Source organism: Bison bison, unplaced genomic scaffold (genome assembly GCF_000754665.1).
Source record: "Bison bison bison isolate TAMUID 2011002044 unplaced genomic scaffold, Bison_UMD1.0 scf7180017864291, whole genome shotgun sequence".
In the NCBI taxonomy this organism is placed as follows: domain Eukaryota; kingdom Metazoa; phylum Chordata; class Mammalia; order Artiodactyla; family Bovidae; genus Bison; species Bison bison.
The window spans coordinates 9,294,045-9,309,565 of NW_011494863.1; the positions used below are offsets into that span (position 1 = coordinate 9,294,045).

The 15,521-nt window shown below is 39.1% G+C and overlaps 1 protein-coding gene across 1 annotated transcript in view; it reads left to right on the forward strand.

Moving 5' to 3' along the window:
• SPINK5 (serine peptidase inhibitor, Kazal type 5) overlaps positions 1–15,521 on the forward strand; it is a 65,079-nt gene that overhangs the window by 23,338 nt on the left and 26,220 nt on the right. Inside the window, exons 7-14 of the mRNA XM_010850482.1 lie at positions 2,894–3,021; positions 4,683–4,764; positions 6,628–6,755; positions 7,925–8,006; positions 9,113–9,240; positions 9,677–9,758; positions 10,098–10,225; positions 12,994–13,042. Coding sequence (XP_010848784.1) covers positions 2,894–3,021; positions 4,683–4,764; positions 6,628–6,755; positions 7,925–8,006; positions 9,113–9,240; positions 9,677–9,758; positions 10,098–10,225; positions 12,994–13,042 — 807 coding nt within the window. The remainder of the gene's footprint in view (positions 1–2,893; positions 3,022–4,682; positions 4,765–6,627; positions 6,756–7,924; positions 8,007–9,112; positions 9,241–9,676; positions 9,759–10,097; positions 10,226–12,993; positions 13,043–15,521) is intronic.

Consider the following 15,521-nt stretch of genomic DNA (forward strand, 5'->3'; position numbering starts at 1 on the left):
ATTCTGCACTGTGACATCACCAGATGGTCAATACCTAAGTCAGATTGATTATATTTTTTGTAACCAAAGATAGAGTAGCTCTAAACAATCAGCAAAAACAGGACCAGGAGTTGACTGTGGCTCAGATCATGAACCCCTTATTGCCAAATTCAGGCTTAAATTGAAGAAACTAGGGAAAACGTTAGGTCATTCAGATATGACCTAAATCAAATTCCTTACAATTATACAGTGGAAGTGACAAATAGATTCAAGGGATTAAATTTGATAGACAGTGTGCCTGAAGAACTATGGACAGAGGTCCATAACATTGTACAGGTGGTGATCAAAACCACCCCTAAGAAAAAGAAATACAAAAGGCAAAATGGCTGTCTGAGGAGGCCTTAAAAATAGCTAAGAAAAGGAGAGAAGCAAAAGGCAAAGGAGAAAAGGAAAGATATACCCATCTGAATGCAGAGTTCCAGAGAATAGCAAGGAGAGATAAGAAAGCCTTTTTAAGTGAACAATGCAAAAAAATAGAATAGGAAAGACAATAGAAAAACAGAAGAATAGAAAAACAATAGAATAGGAAAGACTAGAGATCTGTTCAAGAAAATTAGAGATACCAAGGGAACATTTCATGCAAAGATGGGCACAATAAAGGACAGAAATGGTATGCACCTAATTGAAGCAGAAGAAATTGAGAATGAGTGGAAGAATACGCAGAAGAACTATACAAAAAAGATCTTAATAACCCAGATAACCATGATAGTGTGATCACTCCCCTAGGGCCAGACATCCTGAAGTGTGAAGTCAAGTGGGTCTTAGGAAACATCACTACAAAGATAGTAGAGGTGATGGAATTCCAGCTGAGCTATTTCAAACCATTAAAAATGTTGCTGTGAAAGTGCTGCACTCAGTATCCCAGCAAATCTGGAAAACTCAGCAGTAGTCACAGAACTGGAAAAGGTCAGTTTTCATTCCCAAAGAAAGACAATGCCAAAGAATATTCAAACTGTCACACAATTGCACTCATATCACATGCTAGCAAAGTAATGCTCAAAAGCCTTCAAGCTAGGCTTCAACAGTGACGTGAGAACTTCCAGATATACAAGCTGGATTTAGAAAATTGCCATCATCTGCTGGATCATAGAAAAAGCAAGCGAATTCCAGAAGAAAACCTCCTTCTGCTTCATTAACTATGCTAAAGCCTTTGACTGTGTGGATCACAACAAACTATGGAAAATTCTTAAAGAGATGAGAGTACCAGACCACCTTACCTGCCTCCTGAGATATCTGTATGCAGATCAAGAAGTAGCAGTTAGGACTAGACATGGAATAACAGACTGGTTCCAAAATGGGACCAGTAATCCTTTAGTATGTCAAGGCTGTATGTTGTCACCCTGCTTATTTAACTTACATTCAGAGTACATCATATGAAATGCCAAGCTGGATGGAGCACAAGCTGGAATCACGATTGCCGGGAGAAATATCAGTAACCTCAGATATGCAGATTTCTCCACCCTTATGGCAGAAAGCGAAGAAGAACTGAAGAACCTCTTGATGAAAGTGAAAGAGGAAAGTGAAAAAGCTGGCTTAAAACTCAGCATTCAAAAAACAAAGATCATGGCATCCCATCCCATTACTTCATGGCAAATAGATGGGGAGACAATGGAAACAGTGACAGACTATTTCCTTGGGCTCCAAAATCACTGCAGACGGTGACTGCAGGCATGAGATTAAAAGATGCTTGCTCCTTGGAAGAAAAGCTATGACAAACCTAGACAGAGTATTAAAAAGCAGAGATATTACTTTGCCTACAAAGGTCCATCTAGTCAAAGCTATGTTTTTTCCCGTAGTCATGTATGGATATGAGAGGTGGATGATAAAAAAGACTGAGTGCCAAAGAATTGATGCCTTCGAACTGTGGTGCTGAAGACTCTTGAGAGTCCTTTGGACTGCAAGGAGATCAAACCAGTCAATCCTAAAGAAAATCAACTGTAAATATTCATTGGAAGGACTGATGCTGAAGCTGAAGCTCCAATACTTTGGCCACCTGATGGGAAGAGCCGACTCATTGGAAAAGACCCTGATGCTGGGAAAGATTGAGGGCAGGAGTAGAAGGGGATGACAGAGGATGAGATGGTTGGTTTTCATCACTGACTCAATGGAAATGATCTTGAGCAAACTCCAGGAGATGGTGAAGGACAGGGAATCCTGGAGTGCTGTAGTCCATGGGGTCACAAATAGTTGGACATGACTGAGCAACTGAACAGCAAGAAAAGATAAAGATTAGTCTTGATGGCCCACAATTCTAAGTGAAAAGTGAAGAAAATTAGGTTCACTCTCTGAGGTTTCCACCTGCAGTGTTAGAAATGAGCACTGATGAGGAAGAGTAAATTAAAATGATCCACAGAGTGAAAAACAGAGTAAGCATACTGTTGGATGCCATCTTATTTCTTTTCCCTTGCAGATTATGCAGATTGTTCTTGACTTGTTCTATTAAGCAGCTCTTAAATATCTTATCTCACAGATTCTATATTCTGCTTATTGGCAACATTTCTTTTGTCTTGGCTGCTGTGTTTTGTTATGTTCTTATTCTTTTGGAACCCCATGACAGACCTTTTATTTTTTCCACAGATTTGAAAGTTAACAGTAACTATCTGATCTTAGAAAATATTTCCTCAGCCTGATTCTTTCCTAGGCTCTTTTGCCTTTTAGTATATGAACCACACAGTAGATACAAGTACCAAGTAATTTGACAATATAATTTCTATTTTCTCATTAACTCTCCTTAATATATGTGTTTATGAACACCTTCTGGATACAACATTCTTTGAAAATAAATACATGATGTACATTTTTCTAGGTTAAAGGGTAGGAAAGTGCTAAATGTAATTACTTGTCTTTTTTAAAGGATCTTTGCAAGGAATATGAAAATCAAGTGAGGAATGGAAGACTTTTCTGTACACGGGAAAGTGACCCTATCCGTGGCCCTGATGGCAGGATACATGGCAACAAATGTGCCCTGTGTGCTGAAATTTTGTAAGTATAGATGTGGTTTCTTTGGAGTGACTCAAAGGTGAAGTAAAGATTGACTAAAATGATGGGATAAGAACAGTGTTTATGGGAAGATTTGCTGTTGAGAACGTCTGAGCAATGTTATATTCTCTACAAATCATAATGCCACCTAACAAGCAAGCTCTAATATTTCTTTTTTAATACAAGTGGATTCTAGTTTCCAGTAAGATGACTGGATCACAAAATACTTGTTACCATTTCTTCCCATCACCTTTGTAAGCCTTCTTGTGAGCTAGTCATAGTGTGCGTGTGCTCAGTCATGTCCCACTCTTTGCAAACCTATGTACAGATCGAGAGTTAAAAGTAGGCACCAGGACTGATTATTTTCCTTCAGTTATTACCACATTAGGGCTGCTCAGGTGGTGCAGTGGTAAAGAATCTGCCTGCCAATGCAGGAGACACAAGAGATGTGGATTTGTTCCCTGGGTCAGGAAGATCCCCTGCAGTAGGAAATGGCAATCTGCTCCAGCATTCTTGCCTGGGAAATTCCATGGACAGAGCAGCCTGGAGGGCTCTACAGTCCTTAGGGTCGCGAAAGAGGTGGACGTGACTAAGCAACTGAGCACACACATACATACATTACCCCACTGTGGCAGAATAGATGGGATGCCCACAAAAAAATTCATGTTCATATGTGAACTAGATTAACTATCTTGTCATCTTGGACATCTGGCCCTGGGAAGAGAGCAAATCCCACAACACATAAATTAGGGCATATATAAAGATGGCTCAGGAAAGGTCTCATCACACTTTCTTTCAGGTCCTTGAACTCTATAAGCTCTTTCCTCTGAACTGCTAGTTCTTCTGTTGGTCAACTAATGTCTCTTCTGTGTATTTCATATCAAAATTATACTTCTTTGGATAAGATCTCTTAAAATCACTGATTAAATTCAGTCTTTATAACATTTAATAGTTTCATAACAATCTTAATAGTTTATATTTGTATAATTATTTCCAGTACTATCTATCGACTATCACTCTGCTCTACTTGTCCGTAGTTCTAAAAAGATAGAATATGTGCTCATATTGCAAAGTACTCTATGCCCAGGGTGCTATCTAATGCTTGCCAGCAAATAATTACTAACCAAATGTTGAATAAATAATGGATGAATGTATGGATAAAGATCCCGGCTCTCAAGAAGCTTTTTTAAGGCTAACAGCAATACATGGATGTGTGTGCACATGTGCACATGTGTGTGTGCACGCACACACACTCTCTCTGCCAAAGAGAATGAACACTATCCTATAAGAGAAGAATATCCAATATGAAAACACAGTAAAAGATGTATAACTCATTTCTACTCTGAGGTATGGGATGTCTTCTTAAAGAAGGTAGAATTTAAGTTGGGGGAGATTTAAAAGAGAAGATGACAAAAAAAGAAAAAAAAAAGATTGCTACAACGGGAAGAAATGGCAAACAGCAAACTTGAAGGCAAAATGAAAGGGGTTCTTTGGGAAAATAGTAAAGATTTCAATTTAATCAGGGCTTCAGGGTGATTTGAAAATGTTTGTTGTAAAACTCAGGAACACTTAGTTGTTTGTTTCTACCTGCATCCAAATGACTGTTTTACTGCTTGAAGATTCAAAACATCTATATTCATTCCCCTTTTCGTTTCTGTCTCCAGCAAACAGCAATTTTCAGAAGAAAAAAATAAAGCAGATGAAATCTTGAGAAAGGCTAATGAAAAAGCTAAAAGAGATACTGAGGTAAGGATTAGTTTGATCAACTTAGTTATGACTTTTATAGGGGTGTGTGTGTGTGTCTTTTACTCCAGAATGGAATGGCTACCTGCTCCAATATTCTGGCCTAGAGAATTCCATGGACTGTATATAGCCCATGGGGTTGCAAAGAATCGGACACGACCGAGCGACTTTCACTCACTCACTCACCATCTTAGCTCAGACACCTACCAGCTTTCCTTTGCACTGATGCATAGGCATCCTGCCTGGTCTCTATACTTCTAGCCAGCATCCTCCTCAATCCTCAAGATTCATCTTCCATGTTGTTTTCAGAGTAGGAAACATCCATGAACCAATGGCATTATGGAAATCTAATGTTTAAAGTATACTGGGCCATTTCACTCCATGAAGAAACTCTACTTCAAATAGCTCACTCCCTTAGTCCACCTTCTGTCTTCATGTAACTCTATTGTTAAGGTCTCAGTTTCAGTTGCTTTCTCCCTTCAATTCTGTGTTACAAAGGCCTTTTGATTTTAGCTATCAAATGCCCCCCAGCTATCCTTTTATATTTCATTTTCAGTTTCTTCCTTCTTCTCTTTTCCTTCCTTCCCTCTCCCTCCCTCCCTTGTCTTCTATAGTTTCCCTAACTTCAGCCTTTAGTCACCTAAACCCTCCACATCTTACTGGACAAACTTTTTAAAACAAAAATCTGATTAGATTTTTCTCTGCTATAAATACTGTTTTCCTGTTTCCAATGAATAAAGTGCAGAAGTCTTTTCAAAGTTGAGTGGTCTGCTTCTGACTTATCTTCAAATTCTCCTTTTGACCAGTTCCCAAACCTTCCTCTTTGTGTCCTGATAATTCTTTAGCCAAATGGCACCCCACTCCAGTACTCTTGCCTGGAAAATCCCATGGGCGGAGCAGCCTGGTAGGCTGCAGTCCATGGCGTCCCTAAGAGTCAGACACGGCTGATCAACTTCACTTTCACTTTTCACTTTCATGCATTGGAGAAGGAAATGGCAACCCACTCCAGTGTTCTTGCCCGGAGAATCCCAGGGACGGCGGAGCCTGGTGGGCTGCCGTCTGTAGGGTCGAACACTACTAAAGTGATTTAGCAGCAGCAGCAGCAGCATTGTACTCATGGCTGTGATAGATTATCTGAAGATAACCTGTTCCTTTAAGGCCTCTGGCTTTGCATATCATAATTCCTCCTGGGGTTCATTTTTGCCACATTGTTTTCCTAGACACATTCTAAAGATACAACTCATGTATAAATTCTTCTGGGAACTTCCTTGAATCATTCTTTCCTTTATGCTGCTGCTGCTAAGTCGCTTGAGTCGTGTGCGACTCTGAGACCCCACAGACGGCAGTCCACCAGGCTCCGCCGTCCCTGGGATTCTCCAGGCAAGAATACTGGAATGGGTTGCCATTTCCTCCTCCAATGCATGAAAGTGAAAGTGAAGTCGTTCAGTCGTGTCCAACTCTTCGAGACCCCATGGACTGCAGCCTACCAGGCTCCTCTGTCCATGGGACTTTCCAGGCAAGAGTACCAGAGTGGAGTGCCATTGTGCACACTTAATTTAAACATGTGTCATATCCCTTAGCTTTTTATATTGTAATCCCTTATCCTCTTCATTCAACATAAAAGGGCCAAATCACATTCATATTTAATCCCTCTAACTTAATACATTTGTTGAATACTTAAGTGAATGAATCTTTTAAGGAGAAATATCACAAATTTTAGAAAATTCTAAACCCTAAAAGTTTTATTTTTGATCCTTAATTCCTCTTTTCTAACATCTTTGATAAAGAATATCATACATTTATAAAGAATATCATACATTTATAAACAAAGAACCATCTCTAAACTGTATGATTTCCATTATTCAGAAACTGTGCATTGAGTATCAGGATCGTGCCAAGAATGGAGTACTTTTCTGTACCAGAGAAAACGACCCTGTTCGTGGACCAGATGGGAAAATGCATGGCAACCTGTGTTCCATGTGTCTAGCCTTCTAGTGAGTATAGACTTTTAGAATGTTGAGGAGTAAAGGATCCTACAGTAATTTAATAGAACTAGCCTGTTTTCAGAACTGGGGAGGGAGCTACAGAAGTTACACAGAGAATGTTAATAATAGAGGCGGGAGTACGTATCTAGAGCTATTTATGCCAAGATGTCTGTTTCCCCCAACATCTATTCCTTCGCACTGGAACATCCTGATTTACACAAATATCAAATTCTCCTACTGCTGAAGCTACAAGTTTATAGGCATTTAGTCTTCCCCAAATTAACACATAAACTGCAGAAACTGATTATTAAAGTTGTCCATGAAACATCCATGAACTCATAAAATAACAGTACATGTTGCTTTTTATAATGTGACATTTCTCAGTAAGTTATAATTGAGTTTGGTTTCAAAATCTGGGATTGGGCTCAGCTTATTTGATTGAGTTCAGATTAAGTAGTTCACTACATTTAGTTTGACCTTTTGCTTTGACTGACAACCATGTATAGTTGAAATACCATCAATTAACTGTACATATCATACAATTCCATTGTATAGAACAAACAGGCTTATTTGGCTTATCAAGGTATGGCAATTATTAATCTTTTTCTATCCATCCTACATTTCCTTATAGAGAACACAGTCATGAGTAGGCAGTACATATAAATTGAATTAATAAATCTAGGATATACATGAGGTGGTAGATTGAACATAGACTTGAGATGAAAGCTCTTGGTTAGTTGTGGTCATATCCTGAGATTATAAGCAAAGCCCTCACTACTTCACCTTGTGTCTGTGAAACAAGGGGACCAGTCGGTGTGCTCTGTTAAGGCCATTTTCAGCCTCCAGGTATAATGTCACCAAGCTAGTAGTTTTGGTATCTCCTTGATGAATGCCGATGATGTTCCTTTTCTGAGCATGGTCAAGAAAGGTAATTTTCGGAAAGCAAGTCTCCCAGTATTGCTATCTTTATCTCAATGTTAAGCAGAAACTATGAAGAAGATATGGTACTTTACCACAGTGGAGGCTGTTGTGTGCTGTTTCTCATTAATATGTAGTGATAAAGGGGCCACGTTGCTTCTTCCTAAGGAAGGAGGACAGATTAGCGGTGCAGGAACATGGAGAAGCCATTGCCTGGGTTTGGTTCTATGGATCTGTCCTTTTTCCACCCCCTCATTCAGCCAAGCAGAAGCTGAAGAAAAGAAAAAGGCTGAAGCAAAAGCAAGAAGTAAAAGAGAATCTGGAAAAGCACCCTCATATGCAGTGAGTAGACTATAATTTGAACACACTTCAAAGAACCTAAATGCTGGCATACTGCCCTGCAAAAATCCCCAGAAAACCTTAACCCTTCAATCTAGAGATGACATTGAGATGCATGCTATGGCAGCTTGATCAATTTTTGCTGCTTCAGAGACTAACTCTGTACAATGAAAAGGACTTATTTGCAGTCTGGGAAAAAAAAATGAGTACTAGCTCTACTTTTATCATGTAACAGACTGGACTAGCTTTTGCTACTCAGTTTTCAGAGACACTTGGTGTGTATTTTCTACAGGTGAATTTTTGAAATTTCACCTCTGAGTTGGGTTAAAAAATACCTTGCACACCTGGAGAAAACATGATTTTTACCTTTGAAATGCTACAATATTCATTTTCATGGACCTATGTAAGTTATCATAACTTGTTTAAATGATAAAAGTCGAATCCTCCTTTTCTAATTTTTTTTTTCCTTATCCAGCCATTCTCCCTAACACAGCTGGACTAAAGTTTCAAAATATCAACCAGATCGTAATACTTATCTTCTTAAAATGCACAAATCACTCATTATCAACTGAAGGATGCATTTTAGTCTCCTTCACTCTCATTTGGCTCCGTACTGCTGTTCAGAAATTCATATGCTGCTATATATGCCATGTAGTCTCCAACATGTGCCCCTCAGCTCATTTTAGCAATCTCAAATGTATATTTCTCAATCTATTTCTTAACCAGGAAAATTCTACTTACTCTTCAAAGTCTCACTCAAGTTATTGTAATTCCCAGAAAACATCTTCCCTGATTTCCACAATCAGATTTCATGGTCCCAACATTTGGGTTCTCAGATTTTCTTGGACCTGTATGTGTGTACTTGTTTCATCCTATGTCTAGTAGAGTTTACTTGCCTCCCTCTTTTATTATGCATCCTCTGATGTCTTGTTTGTTTCCGTCTCTTAGCAAATCATGAGTTCTGTTCCTTGAGTTGAATTTTATATTTGAGAGAAACACAACTAAAGTCCTGGATTCAAAAGATTAGTTTCTACCAGTGGAGATGCTTTGAACTTCTGCTTTGAATGGGGATGAAATGTATTTCTAGATTACCTTCTCTATTTTGGCAGGAGGTGTGCAGTGAATACCGCCAGTTTGTGAGAAATGGGAAACTCCCATGCACCAGAGAGAACGATCCCGTCCAGGGCCCAGATGGGAAGATGCATGGCAACACCTGCTCCATGTGTGAGGCCTTCTTGTGAGTAGAGCGGCTGCTGGGAAAATGAGGGAGGGTTCTGTCCTTTCTGCTTCATCTCTCTCTCTTTGGGAGCTTTATTCTCTTTCTTAAATTGTGTCTGTTTCTTGTCAATGGCATTTGTATGTGTGTGTGTGTGGCACATTTTAGCACAATGTTGTAAGAATCCAAGAATGATTCTTGCGTATTACTTGCTGGTTGAGTTCCCATGGGAGTGTAAATGATCTGAAACGAGGATCACACCCTTGTGGAGTGGGATATGAAATCATTGGAAATCATGTGACAGATCACTAGCAAACATAGCAATATGCCCAACAGTGCATACCTAGTTCATAATTTATATCAACTGTAATAATCAAATATTTGAGTACTTTAGATCACTTTCAATCTGGATAGTCTAGAATTCTTACTCATTTCTCTTTAAATGACTCTCTTTTAGCCAAGCAGAAGAAAAAGAAAAGAAAAAGAAGGAAGGTGAATCAAGAAATAAAAGACAAACTGAGACCACACCTTCCTTTGAGGTAAGAGGAACTTCTGCAACAAGTCAGAGGCATATGGACCTGGGATCCATAGGTGGCATTCAGGGCACCCATAAATTCTCTAAAACCGTATGAAACACGAATATAGTTTGTGTTTGTGTATTTGTTTATATGTGTGCATGCACACATGTACATAGATAACTGTTTCTAGGTTGAGGGTCTATAACTTCCATCATTTAAAATTGCTTGTGTCCTCAAAGTTATTCTAAAATTTACCAACTGCTGAACCCCATTTGAGAAAAAAAGTCTAAACTTCAGGATTTTTTGCAATCTGATCCAACTTGTGTTCAACAGCTCAGACTTCCCTCCTTGATTTCACAGGAGCTGTGCCGGGAATACCGCAAATCTAGGAAGAATGGACAGCTTCTCTGTACTCGAGAGAACGATCCCGTCCAGGGCCCAGATGGGAAGATGCATGGCAACACCTGCTCCATGTGTGAGGCCTTCTTGTGAGTAGAGCCCAGGGCTTCTGAGGCTTGGGGGCAGGGAACTGCTAAGGGAAGTTTTCAAATAATTATGAATAACACATTTTCCACTTAGGCATAGCTAGCCTTTTTTTCTGTGTCACATTTAAATGAACTGAAAAACAAAAACAAAACAAATCCAAAACTAAAAAACAAATGGAGAATTTTTAGATGATAACTTCTGTGATGCAAAGAATACAGAATCATTTCAGGACATTTCAGAAAGATCTTTTTTTCAGAGCAGAGACTACTCTGTGAAAACCACACTAAATGCTTTTAGTTTTATGAAGGATTATTAACTGAAAGAGGAAATACATGAGATTATATACATTGATATCATTATGGTATACAGCGGATTTTAGGAATTTTTTGTTTTGGTTCACTATTTTTCTTTCTACTCATTCTGTGTGACCGCAAGCAACAGGATTAAAACTGATGAGAGATACAGGGAGACAGATTTGGATACAACATGAAGATGAACTCTGCAATAGTTAGAGAAGGACTGCTTCAGGAATGATGATTTTATTGTGCAGGAGTTCAATACCCCATTTATAGGGACTAAAGTATGACTCTATTCTCAATAGACAACGTGGTATGTCCTCTTAAACCGGAGTCAATGATTTTCCTTAAGTCTTTTGCTCTTTGTCCCAGGGGATATTCTATTTTCTATATGCCTAGAATTTCTGAAGGAGAAGGCAGTGGCAACCCACTCCAGTACTCTTGCCTGGAAAATCCCATGGACGGAGGAGCCTGGTAGGCTGCAGTCCATGGGGTCGCTAACAGTCGGACACGACTGAGCAACTTCACTTTCACTTTACACTTTCATGCATTGGAGAAGGAAATGGCAACCCACTCCGGTGTTCTTGCCTAGAGAATCCCAGGGACGGGGGAGCCTGGTGGGCTGCTGTTTATGGGGTCGCACAGAGTCGGAAATGACTGAAGCAAGTTGGCAGCAGCCGCAGAATTTCTGAAAGGACTCAGTCATTCCATCTCCCCTAGCTGAGAGCAATATAACCCAGGAGATTTGTCCCATAGTGTGAGAGAGCCATGGAAACATTAAAAAAATCTGTTACGTGGAAATCATGACAATGACCATATAATTATCATAACCAACATTTATTGAATGCATATAATCCGCATATACTTGTTGAGGGCTTTGCTGCCCAGTCTCATTTAATCTTTACAGCAACCGTATGTAATGGGTTTGGTATTATCACAAGTTATAGATGAAAAAAAATTAAGGCCCAGAGAAGATGAGGATGATATAAATTTTGGCACAGGAAAAATGAAGAAAATGATAAGATTTCTCATTGTTTTGGTAGTAACATTTACATGTATTTAGGCTTATTTCAGTCTATTCTTGATATTAATCTTTCAGAGATGAGGAAGTAAGACTGCCACCTAATGGTCATCTCTGCTGTTTCCTCTAACTACATTATGAAAGGGAAATGTGTTAAATCTTACAGACAATTTACACTCATCATAGTAAAGTTTGGATCAGTTTTCAAATAATGAAGTTTAAGAAACTCCACAATTTTGGAGCTATTTTAGTTAGTTTCTTCCATCAATGTAAAAATTATTCAATTAAAGTTTTATTATCTCATATTTTAAGGATATGTTAGCAAAGGCTATTGCCTTTCTTAAGAATCATGCTTTCCTCCATAGTCATTTCTTGCACACTTTAATAGCATATACAAATAGAGTTCTCAACTTTTTAAGTTTTAATTTGATCAATGAGAATTTATGCTGATTGTAACATATAAAAATTGTTTTTGTCTCTATATGATTGAATTATCTGCATTATAGATCAAATTATGCTCTAGACTGAGCATATTAAACTCAGTTTGCAACACTGTCACTTTTCCAAAATGGCTAAGAGCCGTTACTCTCATTTAAACATAGGCCTGTTCTTGGAGAGTTAATTTTCAATAATGCTGATAATGCTGATGATATTGATCACTTTTATCAATCCCTTTATTATATACCAGATACTTATTCTCATCGCTTGGCTATGTATCAACTCATGTAATGCTCACAACAGTCCTATGAGAGAAGTATTCTTATTACTTCTCCTATCCTTCCACTCTATCTCCCACAGTTAAAGATGACAAAGACACAGACAGGTTGACACTTTCTGTGTTTCTTGTTCAATTTCGCTGCAGAGTCTTTCTTCTTAATCATCATGCTATACTCCTCCCAGAAGCTAAATATTACCACTTTATAAAGAGTTTTTTTTTGGAGGGGGACTTCCCTGGTGGCTCAGACAGTAAAGAATCTGCATGCAACCAGGCAGATTCAATCCCTGGGTCTGGAAAATCCCCTGGAGAAGAGAATGGCAACCCACTCCAGAATTACTGCCTGGAGAATTCCATAAACAGAGATGTTTGGTGGGCTACAATCCATTGAGTAGCAAAAAGTCAGACATGACTGAGCCACTAACGCCTTGACTTGCAATGAAGAGTTTTGTACCTTTTGCAAATGCAAAAGAATCAGCAAGTAAGAAAGTCCCATTGCAAGTTATTTGCTGAGAAGCTAAATAGGTTTCCTTGTTAATTAAATGATTATTTCTTGAATACCATTCTCTTGAGATGAAATAAATCATTCTAATTATTACCCAATAAAATGACACCTACTATAACTGGATCATTGGAGTTGCTTGAGAATAATGAAAGCAACGAATGATCAACCAGTGAGTGTTAAGAATCTACCATATTAAGATTCATTTCTTTTCTCTTTTATCCTATTTCTTACAGTCAGCAAGAAGACAGGGCAAAAGCAAAGACTAAAAGAGAAGATGCAAAGGTAATTTTCTCACAAGTTCTTATATTATACCCTGACATGATTTCTCTACAATAACACTCTAGGTATCTCATTAGCGTAAATGCTCCCCTGTTTAATTTTTATGGGACACAGAAAGACAAATACTATATGATATTGCTTGTATGTGGAATCTAAAAAAGGTACAAATAAACCTATTTAAAAACCAGAAATAGAGTCACAGATGTAGAAAACAAATTTAAAGTTACCTAGAGGCAAAGTTGGGAGGGGCGGTAAACTGAGAGATTGGGAGTGACATATACACATTACTATGTATAAAAACTGGGATTCCCTGGTGGCTCAGATGGTAAAACATCTACCCGCAATGAGGACACCTGGGTTCGATCCTTGGGTCAGGAAGATCCCCTGGAGAAGGAAATGGTAACCCACTCCAGTTCTCTTGCCTAGAAAATTCCATGGATGGAGGAGCCTGGAAGCTACAGTCCACTGGGTCGCAAAGAGTCGGACACGACTGAGCGACTTCACTTTCTTTTCTTTTATAAATAAAATAGATAACTAACAGGACCTACTATATAGTACAGGGAACTCTCTCTCTATATATATTTTCAGTTCCATTCGGTCACTCAGTCGTGTCCAACTCTTTGTGACCTCATGGACTGCAGCACACCAGGCCGCTCTGTCCATAAAAAACTCCTGGAGTTTACTCAAGCTCATGTCCATTCAGTCAGTGATGTCATCCAACCATCTCATCCTCTTTCGTCCCCTTCTCCTCCTGCCTTCAATCTTTCCCAGCATCAGTGTCTTTTCCAATGAGTCAGTTCTTTGCATCAGGTGGCCAAAGTATTGGGGTTTCAGCTTTAGCGTCAGTCCCTCCAATGAATATTCAGGACTGATTTCCTTTAGGATGGACTGGCTTGATATCATTGCAGTACAAGGGACTCTCAGGAGTCTTCTCCTGAGAAGAGAAGAGTCTTCTCCACAGTTCAAAAACATCAATTCTTCAGCACTCAGCTTTCTTCACAGTCCAACTCTCACATCCATACATGACCACTGGAAAAGCCATAGCTTTGACTAGATGGACCTTTGTCGGCAAAGTAATGCCTCTGCTTTTCAATATGCTGTCTAGGTTGGTCATAACTTTTCTTCCAAGGACCAAGTGCCTTTTAATTTCATGGCTGCAGTCACCATTTGCAGTGATTTTGGAACCCCTGAAAATAAAGTCTGTCACTGTTTCCACTGTTTCCTCATGTCATAATTCCAGATGTCATGATCTTAGTTTTCTGAATGTTGAGCTTTAAGCCAACTTTTTCACTCTCCTCTTTCACTTTCATCAAGAGGCTCTTTAGTTCTTTGCTTTCTGCCATAAGGGTGGTGTTATCTACAAATCTGATATTATAGATATTTCTCCTGGCAGTCTTGAATCCAGCTTGTGCTTCATCCAGCCCAGCATATCACATGATATACTCTGCATATAAGCAGGATGACAATATACAGCCTTGATGTACTCCTTTTCCTATCTGAAACCAGTCTGTTGCTTCCTGACCTGCATACATATTTCTCAAGAGGCAGGTCAGGTGGTCTGGTATTCCCATCTCTTTCAGATTTTTCCACAGTTTGTTTTGATCCACACAGTCAAAGGCTTTGGCATAGTCAATAAAGCAGAAGTAGATGTTTTTCTGGAACTCCCTTGCTTTTTTGATGATCCAACAGATGTTGGCAATTTGATCTCTGATTCCTCTGCCTTTTCTAAAACCAGCTGGAACACCTGGAAGTTCACAGTGCATGTACTATTGAAGCCTGGCTTGGACAATTTTGAGCATTACTTTGCTAGCGTGTGAGATGAGAACAATTGTGTGGTAGTTTGAGCATTCTTTGGCATTGCCTTTCTTTAGGATTGGAATGAAAACTGACTTTTTCCAATCCTGTGGCCACTGCTGAGTTTTCCAAATTTGTTGACATATTGAGTGCAGCACTTTCACAGCATCATCTTTTAGGCTTTGAAATAGCTCAGCTGGAATTCCATCACCTCCGTTAGCTTTGTTGGTAGTGATGCTTCCTAAGGCCCACTTGACTTTGCATTTCAGGATGTCTGGCTCTAGGTGAGGGATCACACCATTGTGATTATCTAGGTCATGAAGATCTTTTTTGTTTAGTTCTGTGTATTCTTGCCACCTCTTCTTAATATCTTCTGCTTCTGTTAGGTCCACACCATTTCTGTCCTTTATCACACCCACCTTTGCATGAAATGTTCCCTTCATATCTCTAATTTTCTTCAAGAGATTTCTAGTCTTTCCCATTCTGTTGTTTTCCTCTATTTCTTTGCATTGATCACTGAGGAAGGCTTTCTTATCTCTTCTTGCTATTCTTTGGAACTCTGCATTCAAATGGGTATATCTTTCCTTTTCTCCTTAGCCTTTCACTTCTCTTCTTTTCACAGCTATTTGTAAGGCATCCTCAGACAGCCATTTGGCCTTTTTGCATTTCCTTTTCTTGGGGATAGTGT